The 13,977-nt window shown below is 50.2% G+C and overlaps 1 protein-coding gene across 3 annotated transcripts; it reads left to right on the top strand.

The window, feature by feature from the left end:
* Positions 1-3,793: 3,793 nt before the first annotated feature.
* Positions 3,794-6,765, top strand: PRR13 (proline rich 13). 3 transcript variants are annotated; one of them, XM_084751451.1, is made up of 5 exons: positions 3,838-3,935; positions 4,405-4,500; positions 4,594-4,632; positions 4,866-5,215; positions 6,182-6,765. In XM_084751451.1, the coding sequence occupies exons 3-5, from the start codon at positions 4,614-4,616 to the stop codon at positions 6,227-6,229; spliced, it is 417 nt and encodes a 138-aa protein (XP_084607577.1). In that variant the 5' UTR covers positions 3,838-3,935; positions 4,405-4,500; positions 4,594-4,613; the 3' UTR covers positions 6,230-6,765. The 3 variants fall into 3 exon arrangements, with proteins under 3 accessions (XP_084607575.1, XP_084607576.1, XP_084607577.1); XM_084751449.1 differs by lacking the exon at positions 4,405-4,500 and having other exon boundaries at positions 3,794-3,910; XM_084751450.1 differs by lacking the exon at positions 4,405-4,500 and having other exon boundaries at positions 3,815-3,935.
* The last annotated feature ends 7,212 nt before the right edge of the window (positions 6,766-13,977 follow it).

The following is a 13,977-nucleotide window of genomic DNA, read 5'->3' as shown; positions in this document are numbered from 1 at the left end:
CCTCTTCTGATGTTCAGGTGTACATGCAGGCAAAACCCTGTATACATAATAAATAAATACATTTAAAAAAAAAGTGTAGAAGGTAAGCCGGGCATGGTGGCGCACGCCTTTAATCCCAGCACTCGGGAGGCAGAGACAGGCAGATCGCTGTGAGTTCGAGGCCAGCCTGGACTACAAATTGAGTCTAGGACAGCCAGGGTGACACAGAGAAACCCTGTCTTGAAAAAAAAAAAGTGTAGAAGGGATAAATTGAGAGAGATGAGGGAATGTAGAGAGAACAAGGTCCAAGCCTTGTGGTGAAGTGCTTCATCTGTTTATCATTTTATTTATAGATAGGTTTTCATGGAGCTCAAGGTGCAGTCAAAGGTGACCTTAACATGGTTTCCCTCTGTAGCCTTGCTTGTCCTGGACTCGCTCTGTAGACGAGGCTGGCCTCCAACTCACAGAGATCTGCCTGCCTTCTGGTGTTCACCACCATTCCTGGCTGTTTTTTTGTTTGTCTGTTGTTGTTGTTGTTGTTGTTGTTGACACAGAGTTTCTCTGTGTGTAGCCCTGGCTGTCCTGGACTCTCTTGGTAGACTAGGCTGGCCTGAAACTCACAGAGATCCTCCTGCCTCTGCCTTCCAAGTGCTGGGATTAATGGCATGCACCACCACCACCCAGCTACAGTGTTGTGTATGTGTGTGGTTTTTTTTTTTTTTTTTTTTTTTTGGTTTTTCAGACAGGGTCTCTCTGTGTAGCCTTGGCTGTCCTGGACTCACTTTGTAGACCAGGCTGGCCTCGAACTCACAGCGATCCGCCTGCCTCTGCCTCCCGAGTGCTGGGATTAAAGGCGTGCGCCACCACGCCCGGCCCATGTGTGTGTTTTTTAAAGATTGATTTATTTATTTATTTATTTATTTATTTATTTATTTATTATGTGTACAATGCTCTGCCTGCATGTACATCTGCAGGCCAGAAGAGGGCACCAGATCTCACTATAGATGGTTGTGAGCCACTATATGGTTGCCGGGAATTGAACTCAGGACCCTTGGAAGAGCAGCCAGTGCTCTTAAGCTCTGAGCAGCCTTTCAAGCCTGCATAAAATAGTTTTTCAAGGGGGCTGGAGAGATGACTCAGAGGTTAAGAGCACTCACTGACTGCTCTTCCAAAGGTACTGAGTTCAATCCCCAGCAACCACATGGTGGCTCACAACCATCTATAATGAGATCTGGTTCCCTCTTCTCATATGCAGGTAGAGCACTGTATACATAATAAATAAATAAATCTTTAAAAAATATATTTTTTCAAGTGACATTTATGGGTTGGGCATATAGCTCAGTGGCAAGACACTTGCTTCACAGGTTTTGGTCCACCTGTTAGAGCTGAAGCTCATGTTTGCAGTCCTACCAACCATCTTTCATAAAGTGCCGAGTGGGGGAATCCCTCCTTTTCTTCTTGCACCCAAGAGACGCAAAAGTAGGACGATGGCCTCTCATTCATCCAAGGTCTACATGAGTTACACAGGAAGACCCTGTCTCAGAACAACAAAAACAAAACTGAATTTCCTGAGGTACCAGGGACAATGGCGTGAAACTACAACAGCAACATCTGGGAGGCTGAGACAGGGGAGCCTGGGTTACATAAAAGAAAGAAGGGGAGGGGCTGGAGAGCTGGCTCAGAGGTTAAGAGCACCTCTGCTCTTCCAAAGGTCCCAAGTTCAATGCCCAGCAACCACAGGGGGCTCACGGCCATCTGTAATGAGATCTGGTTCCCTCTTGTGCAGGCACACATGTGGGCAGAACACTGCATAAATAATAACTAAATCTTAAAAAAAAGAGAGAGAGAGAAAGAAAGAGGGCTGGAGAGATGGCTTAGTGGTTAAGAGCGAGCACTGTCTGCTCTTCCAGAGGTCCTGAGTTCAATTCCCAGCAACCATGTGGTAGCTTATAACCATCTGTAATGTGATCTAATGCCCTCTTCTGGCATACAGGTGAACGTGCAAATAAAGCATTGTATACAATAAATAAATTAATTTAAAAAACAAAAGAAAGAGAGAGGAAGGAAGGAAGAGCGAGCAGGGTGTGGTGACACATGACTCTAATCCTTGGACTAAGGATGCAGCGGCAGGAAGGACCAGTCTAGTCTATATAGCAATGACTACATAGGAAGGCTGCATCTCAAACAACCCAAAACCAAATTTATATATATAATTAATTATATATATATATATAATTGTATAATATACAATCTTCTGATAGTTGAATTACATTAATTGAAATTTAGTTGATTTAGTTTGTAATGGATTTTTTTTGGTTTTGTTTTGTGTTGTTTTTTGTGTAACTCATTTTATAAACCCAATATGTTTAAGAGAAATGAGCAAACCTTAAATGTTGTGTGCTGCCTAGGACTCACCAAACCAACCAGCCAACCAACCAGCCAGCCAGGCAGCCAGCCAACCAACCAGGCAGCCAACCAAGCAACTAACCAACCAACTAACTAATCAACCAACTAGCCAGCCAGCCAACCAACCAACCAACCAGTCAAACTGCCAATCAGCCAACCAAAGAGGCAACCAACCAGGCAGCCAGGCAACCAACTAACTAACCAGCAAACTGGCCAGCCAACCAACCAACCCACCTACCCACCAACCAACCAACCAAGAAAGAGGCAGAACAGGAGCTTCTGGCAGCCTGGGGCGGGAAGGGCAGAAGTGATGGGATCCCAGATGTATTTGTGAGAAAAAGGGACGGTTTGTGCTGCAGTGTGGTCTAGGTGAGAGAGACGTGTGGAAGGGGCATCATGGGTGGGTGACCTAAGTGTGGCATGACTTATTGCATGCCATCGCACTAGGGAGGCTGAGGCAGGGGAGCCACTGTCATGGCCTCCGCAGTGAGACCCCATCTCAGGAAAAAGGTTTTAAGCTTCTGAGAGATTAGGAAATCTGTCTCTCACTCAAGAATGCCTTTCTGCCTTTCACAGGCTGTGGTCTTTTTGTTTGTTTGTTTTGGGTTTTTTTTTGTTTTTGTTTTTTTAGTTTTTTTCAAGACAGGGTTTCTCTGTGTTAGCCTTGGCTGTCCTAGACTCGATTTGTAGTCCAGGCTGGCCTTGAACTCACAGTGATCCGCCTGCCTCTGCCTCCCGAGTGCTGGGATTAAAGGCTTGCGCCACCACGTCTGGCCTGTTTTGTTTTTTTGCTTCTTCAAGACAGGGTTTCCCTGTGTAGCCCTGGCTGCCCTGGACTCATCTGTAGACCAGGCTGGCCTCGAACTCGGAGATCTCTCTTTCTCTGGAGTACCGGGATTGGAGGCAGTGCACCACAGCCTCAAGGCTCTCTCTGAGGTTTTATGTAGGTTGGCTGGCCTCAGACTCTCTAAGAAGCCAGCACTTGGGCTGGAGAGGTGGCTCAGAGGTTAAGAGCATTGGCTACTGAGTTCAATTCTCCACAACCACATGGTTGCGCATACCTTTAATCCCAGCACCGGGAGGCGGAGGCAGGCGGATCTCTGTAGGTTCGAGGCCAGCCTGGTCTACAAAAAACGAGTCCAGCACAGCCAGGGCTACACTCTCGGAAAATCATAAACAAACAAACAAACAAACAAATAAAAACTAGGGAGAGTTTACGTCCGGCGGTCCAGGGTCTTGCTTGCTGCTGGCCCTGCCCCGGCCCTGCCCTAAGGGGCATTTCTGCAGGGTTTCTGTATTTCATCAAGCTTTCCTAAAAGGCTAGGTCAGCCCGGTGGCTAGAGCAACAGGCTCCGCCCACTTCGGTTGTAGGATTGACAAGTCCGTTCTCCAATCATCCTGCCGAGTGACCGCATATTTGCCTACTGCGTCACGGGGCGGGGCGGAAGCGTGGAATGAACCTGAGTGACGAGGAAGTGCGAGCCCAGACCGGGAGTGAGGACCGGACCGCACCGACTCTGGGCAGGTGACCGGGCATCAGCTGGCCAGGGGTGCGCCCGCACCTGGGGCCCGGGACTCCATTTGCCCTTTCTTGGGTGGGTGGGTGGGTGTGTCCTCATCTAAGCGTTTGAGGACCTGGAGTTGCCCTTCTCTGCATGCCTCAGGGCGGGGTCCTTTCCTCAGCCCCACTCCAGGGGTTCCCCCCGGGGGCTGGCAGGCTGGGATTTTAGGGCGCCCTCCGCCCCTCTGCACCCGTCTCTCACTGCGGAGGCTTAAAGGCCCCCCGGCTCCTTTTCAGGGAGCGGGAAAGGAGGGGAGAGTGAGAGGCCTCCCTCCAGCCAGGTGAAATGGTGAAAGCGGGAGGGGAGGGGCCCTGGGGACAGAATTCCTGTGGTTTAGAGACCCTGGGCTAGGGTCTCTTATGAGGACGCTCAAAAGAGGAAGGAAAGTTTTGTTTTGTTTAGACGCGGGGTTTCTCTGTGTATGTAGCCTTGGCTGTCCTGAACTCTCTCTCTTTAGACCACCAGCCTGGACTCGAACTCAGAGATTCACCTGCCTCTGCCTCCAGAGTGTTGGCATGAAAGTTGTGCGCCCAGCGCAGGGAGAGAGCCTTTTGTAAGGCGGAGGCTGGAGGGTAGGGCTCCGGTTCTAGAAAAATCCCCTTGCCTAACTGGGACCTTCAGATTTTTGCCTTTTTTTACTTCCTAGGCTTGACCCAACATCTGGACATGTGGAACCCTAACGCTGGTAGGTACCTGGGGGCTCCCCTCAAGACCCACCCCCAGCCCATTTTGAAATGACGTGAAGCAGGAAGTTTCTGGGTCCACCTGCCCAACCCCAAGCAAAAGCGAAGTCTTTGGACCGCTGCTCTCAAGTTCTGCTTTTCCCAACGTGTTGAAAAGAAAACCAGTCATTTCTGTTATATTGCTGACAGAGGTTCTGGGCGGCTGTAATCTTTTATTCTCCGGTTCTTCCTCCAGGGCCGAATCCATACCCACCCCAGGCCGTGTGCCCAGGAGGTTCCAATCCCGCCTGCCCACCGCCTATCAATCCAGCCTTTCCTCCTGGCCCCTGCCCGCCAGGGATTCCCCAGGGGAACCCAGCATTCCCTCCGTGTCGGCCACCTTACCCTGTACCACAACCAGGCTGTCCAGGGTACCGGCCCTCAGGCCCCTACCCTCCCCCGTACCCACCCCCCGCTCCTGGCATGTGCCCTGTGAATCCTCTGGCTCCTGGCATGGTAGGCCCAGGCATAGTGGTGGACAAGAAGACTCACAAGAAAATGAAGAAAGAGCATAAAAAGAAGCACAAGCAACACAAACACGGAAAGGTCAGTATCCTGGGAGCCTTTTCCTCCTCTGCCTGATTTCTGTACCAGTAGCTCCGCCCCGTCTCCCCAGCTCCGGGTGTATCCCTTGGCGCCCGATCTTCCCAGCTCCGGGGAGCTGTAGCCCTTGGACAAACTTGGACACAGCCACTGAGGTCATCTAAATGTCACTAACTTACAGAATGGCCATCGGGCCCTAGTTCCTGATTTCCTTTATCATTCTCAGGGCGGTGTGCTAATTGCCTAGGGCGTTCCTGCTGTGACTCAGCCTCCAGCAAAGACTGGGGCAAAGGGGGATTTTTCCCCCCCCTTTACAAGTATCTCCCTCCCACAGGGACTCTAATTATTATTAGTGAGGGTGGGAGTTCCCCTGAGGACGTGGGGGGACACCAACCACCAACCAGAGATCTTGAGGCTTCAGTTTGATTTTTGTGCCCAGTGTTCGCTCTGTGGCTTTGGGCTGTATGTAGTCCCTGAGTCCAGGCTCCTTGGTAGACATGTGAGGAGGAAAGAAACAAAGTTGAGGCTGGATAACGGAGAGGAGAGTTTAAAAATGTTCTGATGGTAGTTGATGGATGTGTGTCTGCATGGACCCCTGGGTGGGATTTATCCAGCCGTCTGTCTCTCCCACCCTTTCCCCTGGTGGGGCTTAAACCTCCAGCATCTCTACCCTCTATTTTTTGAGGCAAGGTTTCTCTGTGTAGCCTTGGCTGTCCTAGACTTGCTTTGTAGACCAGGCTGGCCTCGAACTCACAGCGATCCATCTGCCTCTGCCTCCCGAGTGCTGGGATTAAAGTCGTGCGCCACCATGCCGGCCTGAAGCCCTGGGTTCTGTTGGCTTAGGGCAGTACGGTATAAGACTCCTGCCTGCTGGGTATTTGGGTGGAGGGGTGGGTGGGGCATCAAAGAATGGCCTTTGGGCCGGTCAGAGGTCATTTGGATCTGATGCTATGTCCTTTCCCCTTGCAGCATTCCTCCTCCTCCTCCTCCTCCTCTTCCAGCAGTGACTCTGACTGAGCGCAGGGTCTGGCCCCTCCTCCCCTCACGTGTCAGCAGCAGCGCCAGGCTCCCGGCAAACCTCGGCTGTCAGCCCTCTGCACCCACCCTGCGCCCACCTGTGCCTTCCTTCCCCGGCTGTTCAGTCCTGGCTGTCCAGGGTGAACGGGGAGACTGCCCCGGGCTATCGAAAGCTGCCTTCCCCCTGCTTCATAATATCAATGTAGCTGACGAGGTCAGCAAGGGAAATCTCTGAGCTGAATGGTGAAAGCAATTTTAAGATCTGCACAATGTGATTTTTTTTTCTCCTTCATTTTCTTTCCTAATACTTGTGACTGGGTGTGTGTGTGTATGAAAATTTACGATGAGAAAGCTGTACTTTTCCAACGGTGGCACATGATGGTGATTGAGTGGCAACTATGTTCCCCCCAGCAGGCGAAGCTGCCGGGAAGTAGAGTCCGTTTGCCTGGCGAGCTCGTTTGGAACCTAATCTATTCTTTAGTTCAATATGTTATCTCACATGGCTCTAAGTCCCAAATAAATGCTCCTCTCCCCGACTCTGCTCGTCTGTACCGTTACCTTGACTGGGCTCAACACCCTGGGCTACTCTTGCTACTGTTGGTCACACACTTTTAAAGTGTGTCACTTTTTTTTTTAACCCCTCTGAGAGTCTGTCATCACCCCGGCTTCACTGTGTAATCAAGGGTGGCCGAGGTGTGCCACACCCACACCAGTTTATGGGCTTGAACCTGCTAAGGAGGCACCGTTACTAATGATTTACACTGCATCACCAGCCTGAAGGGTTGTTTGCTTCAAGGAGCCAGTGCGTCAGTCGGTCAGCCAGCGAGGAGGGCACGACACTGTCCTACGAGGGGAGGAGGCTTTAGAATAATTGACAGGCCGCTCGGACTGAATCTGCACTGCTCTCCTAAATACAGGCCTTTAGCATGTGTTTTCATTTGCTATGGAGTTTTTCTTCAAGACGAGGCCTCAGTATGTAGCCTTGGCTGGCCTAAACCCAATATGTAGACCAGGCTAGCCTGAAACTCACAGAAATCTACCTGCTTCTGCCTCCTAAGGCTGGGATTAAAAGCGCACCACCGCTGTGCCCAGCATGCTGCAGAGGTTTTCAATACTTGGCTGCTCATTAACTTTAAGGGAGCAATTTACAGTTCTGCCCTTGATCTACCGTATAAGATACTTTAATTAGCCAGGCGTGGTGGCGCACGCCTTTAATCCCAGCACTTGGGAGGCAGAGGCAGGCGGATCGCTGTGAGTTAGAGGCCACCCTGGTCTACAAAGTGAGTTCAGGACAGACAGGGCTATGCAGAGAAACGCTGTCTCGAAAAACCAAACCAAACCAAACCGAAAAAACTTTTCATTTTATATATAAAATTTATGTGTACACGTGTTTGGTCTTGCATATATGTGCGCTATATGGGTGCAGTTCCTGCAGCTGCCAGAAGAGGGCTCCTTGGTACTGGAGTTACAGCCTGTTGTGAGTCTTTGGACATTGAACCCTAGGCCCTTTGGAAGAGCAATCAGTGTTCTAACCACAGAGTCATGTCTCCATAACTGCCCGCCCCGCCCCCTTTTTTTTCTATTTAAGAGTCTTGCTAGCCTGGCGGTGGTGGCACACACCTTTAATTCCAGCACTGGAGAGGCAGGCTGATCTTTGTGAGTTCGAGGCCAGCCTGGTCTACAGAGCAAGTTTCAGGACAGCCAAGGCTGATACACAGAGAAAACCTGTCTTGAAAACAAACAGTCTTGCTATGTAGCCCAAGCTGACCTTGTATTTAAGATCTTCCTGGCAGAGCTTCCCAGGTGCTATCATAAACCCATGCCATGGTGCCCAGAATTAAAGAGGAGAGGGAAGGGACGCAGCAGCAGTGGGTGGCAGCACACCTTTAATCCCAGCACTTGGGAGGCAGAGGCAGGTGGATCTCTCAGTTTTTCTTGTAGTCCTGGCTGTCCTGGACTTGCTTTGTAGAGCAGTCTGGCTTCAAACTCACAGAGATCCACCTGGTGGGATTAAAGGCATGAACCACCACACCTGACTTGTTTTGATTTTTATTTATTATTATTATTAAGTATACAGTATTTGCCTGCATGTGCACTTGCAGGCCAGAAGAGGGCACCCACATTACAGATGGTTGTGAGCTAGCATGTGGTTGCTGGGAATTGAACTCAGAACCTCTGGAAGAGCAGTCAGTGTGCTTTCTCTCTCTCTCTCTCTCTCTCTCTCTCTCTCTCTCTCTCTCTCTCTCTCTCTCTTCTTCAAGACAGGGTTTCTCTGTGTAGCCCTGGCTGTCCTGGACTCACTTTGTAGACTAGGCTGGCCTTGAACTCACAGCGATCTGCCTGCCTCTGCCTCCCAAGTGCTGGGATTAAAGGCGTGTGCCACCACACCCAGCTATTTTGCTTTTGTTAATTTTGTTTTGTTTTGTTTTTCGAGACAGGGTTTCTCTGTGTAGCCCTGGCTATCCTGCACTCACTTTGTAGACCAGGCTGGCCTCGAACTCACAGCGATCTGTCTGCTTCTGCATCTTGCTAAGACTTTTTTCATTCCTTTTTTTGGAGGGGGAGGGGGTGGGTAGGTGCTTTTTAAAGTCAGGTCTTCTATGTGTGGCCCTGGCTGTCCTGAAAGTCCGTAGACCAGGCTAGCCTCTGTCTCCCAAGTGCTGGGATTAAAGGAATGTACCACTACCACCTGACTGATTTCATTTTCAAATCCTGTGTGTGTGTGTGAGTTTATGCATATAAATTCAGATGTACTAGGACGTCATTGGTATCAGATTCTCTGGAGCAGGAGCTACAGGTAGTTGTGAGTAACCTGGTATTGGTGCTAAGAATTGAACTCTGATCCTCTGCAAAAGCAGCATGTGCCTTAAGTGCTGAACCATCTCTCTAGCCTCTCAACTAGTTTTTTTTGTTTTGTTTTGTCTTTTGTTTTTTCGAGACAGGGTTTCTCTGAGTAGCCTTGGCTGTCCTGGACTTGCTTTGTAGACCAGGCTGGCCTCAAACTCACAGATCTGCCTGCCTCTGTCTCCCTGAGTGCTGGGATTACAGGTGTGTGCCACCACACCCTGCTTGTTTGCTAGCATGTATGTATGTATGTATAGTGTATGTGCTTGCATAAGTTTATGTGTACCACTTCTATGCTAGTGCCTGTGAAGGCCAGAGGTAATTGGATCCCCTGGAACTGAGTTACAGGTTAAGCTGCCTGAAGTGGGTGCTGGGAACAGAAACTGGGTCCTCCTCAAGAGCAGTAGATGTGCTTTAAACAAAATAAAAGGAAACCCTTTTAATTTTATTTGTGTGGGTGTTCTGCCCACATGTTTCCTGTGCACATGCTTAGTATGCAGAATCCAGAAGAGGGAGTCTGATCCTCACCACTGTGGCAGCAGGTGACTGAGCCTCCTTGCAGGCACTGGGGGTGGAGACCTGGTCCTCCGGAAGAGCAGTAGGGCTTTTAACCATGAAACCATTTCTTCAGCCAGTCTTTCTCTTTACAAAACTACATTTTTATTTTACCTGCGCATGCGCACTGTAGTGCAAGTGTGACAATCAGAGGATAATTAGGGGTAGTTAGTTCGCTCCTTCTGCCATGTCGGACCCTGGAATTGAACCATCAGGCTTGCCAGCTGAGCCCCATTAGCAGCCCTGTCCTCTGGTTCCGTGTCTGGGATGACCATTCATGCTCAACGTTATTCCCCGGCCCGGCCTCCATCTTTCTAAGTGGCCAGCCCTAATAGCATGGTCTTTCTTCTGCCCTATGCAGTGCATAGTGAATAGCACTCTAGTCATTGGAGCCCTGCCAGTTTGACTGATTCACCCACAAAATCTTTTTTTTTCCTCTTGAGACAGGGTTTCTCTGTGTAGCCCTGGCTGTCCTGGACTCCCCTTTTAGACCAGGCTGGCCTCGAACTCACAGAGATCTGCCTGCCTCTGCCTCTGCCTCTGCCTCTGCCTCTGCCTAACCCTAACCCTAACTGTAACCCTGAGTGCTGGGATTAAAGGATGCGCCACCACACCCACCTCTCTGCTTTCTACCATTGGCCAAATGGTAAGGTTTTTGTTTGTTGTTTGATTGTTTTTTGTTTTTCTTTCTTTTCTTTCTTTTTTTTTTTTAAAAGACAGCTTCTCTCTGGAGATCCCTGTCCTGGAACTGTAGACAAAGCTGGTGTTGAACTCAGAGATTTTGCCTTTGCCCCTGAGTGCTGGGATTAAAGTGTGAGCACCTGTCCCACCCTGAACACCTGGTGCACATCATCCATGTAGGCAAAGCACCTGTCCCACCCTGAACACCTGGTGCACATCACCCATGTAGGCAGAAGCACCTGTCCCACCCTGAACACCTGGTGCACATCACCCATGTAGGCAGAAGCACCTGTCCCACCCTGAACACCTGGTGCACATCACCCATGTAGGCAGAAGCACCTGTCCCACCCCGAACACCTGGTGCACATCATCCATGTAGGCAAAGCACCTGTCCCACCCCGAACACCTGGTGCACATCATCCATGTAGGCAAAGCACCTGTCCCACCCCGAACACCTGGTGCACATCATCCATGTAGGCAAAGCACCTGTCCCACCCCGAACACCTGGTGCACATCACCCATGTAGGCAAAGCACCTGTCCCACCCCGAACACCTGGTGCACATCACCCATGTAGGCAAAGCACCTGTCCCACCCCGAACACCTGGTGCACATCATCCATGTAGGCAAAGCACCTGTCCACCCCGAACACCTGGTGCACATCACCCATGTAGGCAGAAGCACCTGTCCCACCCCGAACACCTGGTGCACATCACCCATGTAGGCAGAAGCACCTGTCCCACCCCGAACACCTGGTGCACATCACCCATGTAGGCAGAAGCACCTGTCCCACCCCGAACACCTGGTGCACATCACCCATGTAGGCAGAAGCACCTGTCCCATCCCGAACACCTGGTGCACATCACCCATGTAGGCAGAAGCACCTGTCCCCCCCCCCAAACACCTGGTGCACATCACCCATGTAGGCAGAAGCACCTGTCCCATCCCGAACACCTGGTGCACATCACCCATGTAGGCAGAAGCACCTGTCCCACCCCGAACACCTGGTGCACATCACCCATGTAGGCAGAAGCACCTGTCCCACCCCGAACACCTGGTGCACATCACCCATGTAGGCAGAAGCACCTGTCCCACCCCGAACACCTGGTGCACATCATCCATGTAGGCAGAAGCACCTGTCCCACCCCGAACACCTGGTGCACATCACCCATGTAGGCAGAAGCACCTGTCCCACCCCGAACACCTGGTGCACATCACCCATGTAGGCAGAAGCACCTGTCCCACCCCGAACACCTGGTGCACATCACCCATGTAGGCAGAAGCACCTGTCCCACCCCGAACACCTGGTGCACATCACCCATGTAGGCAGAAGCACCTGTCCCACCCCGAACACCTGGTGCACATCACCCATGTAGGCAGAAGCACCTGTCCCACCCCGAACACCTGGTGCACATCACCCATGTAGGCAGAAGCACCTGTCCCACCCCGAACACCTGGTGCACATCATCCATGTAGGCAGAAGCACCTGTCCCACCCCGAACACCTGGTGCACATCATCCATGTAGGCAGAAGCACCTGTCCCACCCCGAACACCTGGTGCACATCATCCATGTAGGCAGAAGCACCTGTCCCACCCCGAACACCTGGTGCACATCATCCATGTAGGCAGAAGCACCTGTCCCACCCCGAACACCTGGTGCACATCACCCATGTAGGCAGAAGCACCTGTCCCACCCCGAACACCTGGTGCACATCATCCATGTAGGCAGAAGCACCTGTCCCACCCCGAACACCTGGTGCACATCACCCATGTAGGCAGAAGCACCTGTCCCACCCCGAACACCTGGTGCACATCATCCATGTAGGCAAAGCACCTGTCCCACCCTGAACACCTGGTGCACATCATCCATGTAGGCAGAAGCACCTGTCTCACAAAAGGGAAAAAATTTCAGTTACTCTCCCTCTGTCTGATGGTGTAATGTGCTCATGGGAGTGTAGGTGCCCCAGGAGGCCAGAAGAGGGTGTCAGAGCCTTGGAGTTGACTCCTCTACTGGGAACTGAACTTGTCTCCTTTGTACAAGGGAGTAAGTTATTTATTTATTTATTTTTTTTTTGTTTTGTGAGAGTGGATCTCACTATGTAATTCTCAATGTCCTGAAACTTGCTATGCAGACCAGGCTGACTTCAACCAGATCTGCCTGCCTCTGCCTTCCATGGAATTAAAGGCATGTGTCCTTACTTCTCACAGATTTACCTGGTTTTGTTTTGTTTTGTGTTTTGCTTTTTGAGACAGGGTTTCTCTGTGTAATAGCTCTGGCTGTCCTGGACTCACTTTGTAGACCAGGCTGGCCTTGAATTTGCAGCAATCCACCTGCCTCTGCCTCTCCAGTGTTGGGATTAAAGGCGTGTGCCACCATGCTCGGCAACCTTTTTTGTTTGTTTGTTTGTTTTGTCTTTGTTTTTCTTTTTTCTTCTTTTCTTTCTTTTTCTTTTCTTTTTTTTTTTTTGTGATAGGGTTTCTCTATGTAGCCTTGGCTGTCCTAGACTCACTTTGTAGACCAGGCTGGCCTTGAACTCACAGTGATCTGCTTGCCTCTGCTTCTCAAGTGCTGAGATTAAAGGCCTGCGCCACCATGCCCAGCTTTGTTTTGTTTTTAATGTGTGTTTTGCTTGCCATGTAAGTATGTGCACCACTTGCATGCAGGTGCCTGTGGAGTCCAGAGGAGAGCACCGTATCCCATGAAATTGGAGTTCTACTAAGTGGGAGACCCTGTGTGGGTGCTGGTGATTGAACCCTGGTCCTCTGGAAGAGCAGTCAGTGCGTTTAACTACTGAGACTTCTTTCCAGCCCTGAGGGCCAGTGAGATGGGGCATCGCGGAGCCTGAGGTCTTGAGCCTGATCTTCTGGACCCACTTGGTTGAAGGAGAGAATTGACTCCTTTGGCCTCCTCATGCCTGCTATAGTAATGTGTTAGAAAGTTTATTGCCTTTTTAAAGAAACCAGGATAGTTGTGGAGCACATAACATTCTGGAGTTTTTAAAAGTGTCTTAAAAACAAAACAAGCAATGATAAAATAGTATGGTTATGCATCCCAGTGTGGCCTGGGAGTCACTGTTGTCTTCCGTAATCTCCCCGGTTGTATGATCCTGGGCTTGTCTTGTTCACTGTACCTGGTCATAGAATTTCTCCTCCTCCTCCTCCTTCTGGTTTTTTGAGACAGGGTTTCTCTGTGTAGCCTTGACTGTCCTGGACTTGCTTTGTAGACCAGGCTGGTCTTAAACTCACAGCGATCCGCCTGCCTCTGCCTCCCGAGTGCTGGGATTAAAGGCGTGCGCTACCATTGCCCGGCCAGAATTTCTTCTTATACTGATGTTTAACTTGTTCCTTTGCTTGTAAATGGCAAATTAGAGCTTATAAGATGAGCCATTTTTGGGCAGGAATTCTAGATTATACATACTTCTTGTGCAGTCTAATAGTATGATAACATCAAAGGGACGTCTGCATAACTTGGTTATGTCAGATCTCTCCATTTAAACGTACATTATTGTACAGTTTGAAGATAATCTGTGTGGTGGTATTTAGCACCATGATGACACTTTATTCCCTAAGAACATTATTCTTATCTTCTTCGTCTTTTGGTTTTTCAAGAGATGGTGTCTTTGTAGCTTTCGCTGTCTGGGCGCTCACTCTGAAGACCAGGCTGGCCTC

Source organism: Acomys minous (assembly GCF_964271855.1).
Source record: "Acomys minous genome assembly, chromosome: 12".
NCBI lineage: Eukaryota > Metazoa > Chordata > Mammalia > Rodentia > Muridae > Acomys > Acomys minous.
The sequence above is the reverse complement of the archived record's forward strand: the minus strand, read 5'-3'. Positions and strand labels throughout refer to the sequence as shown.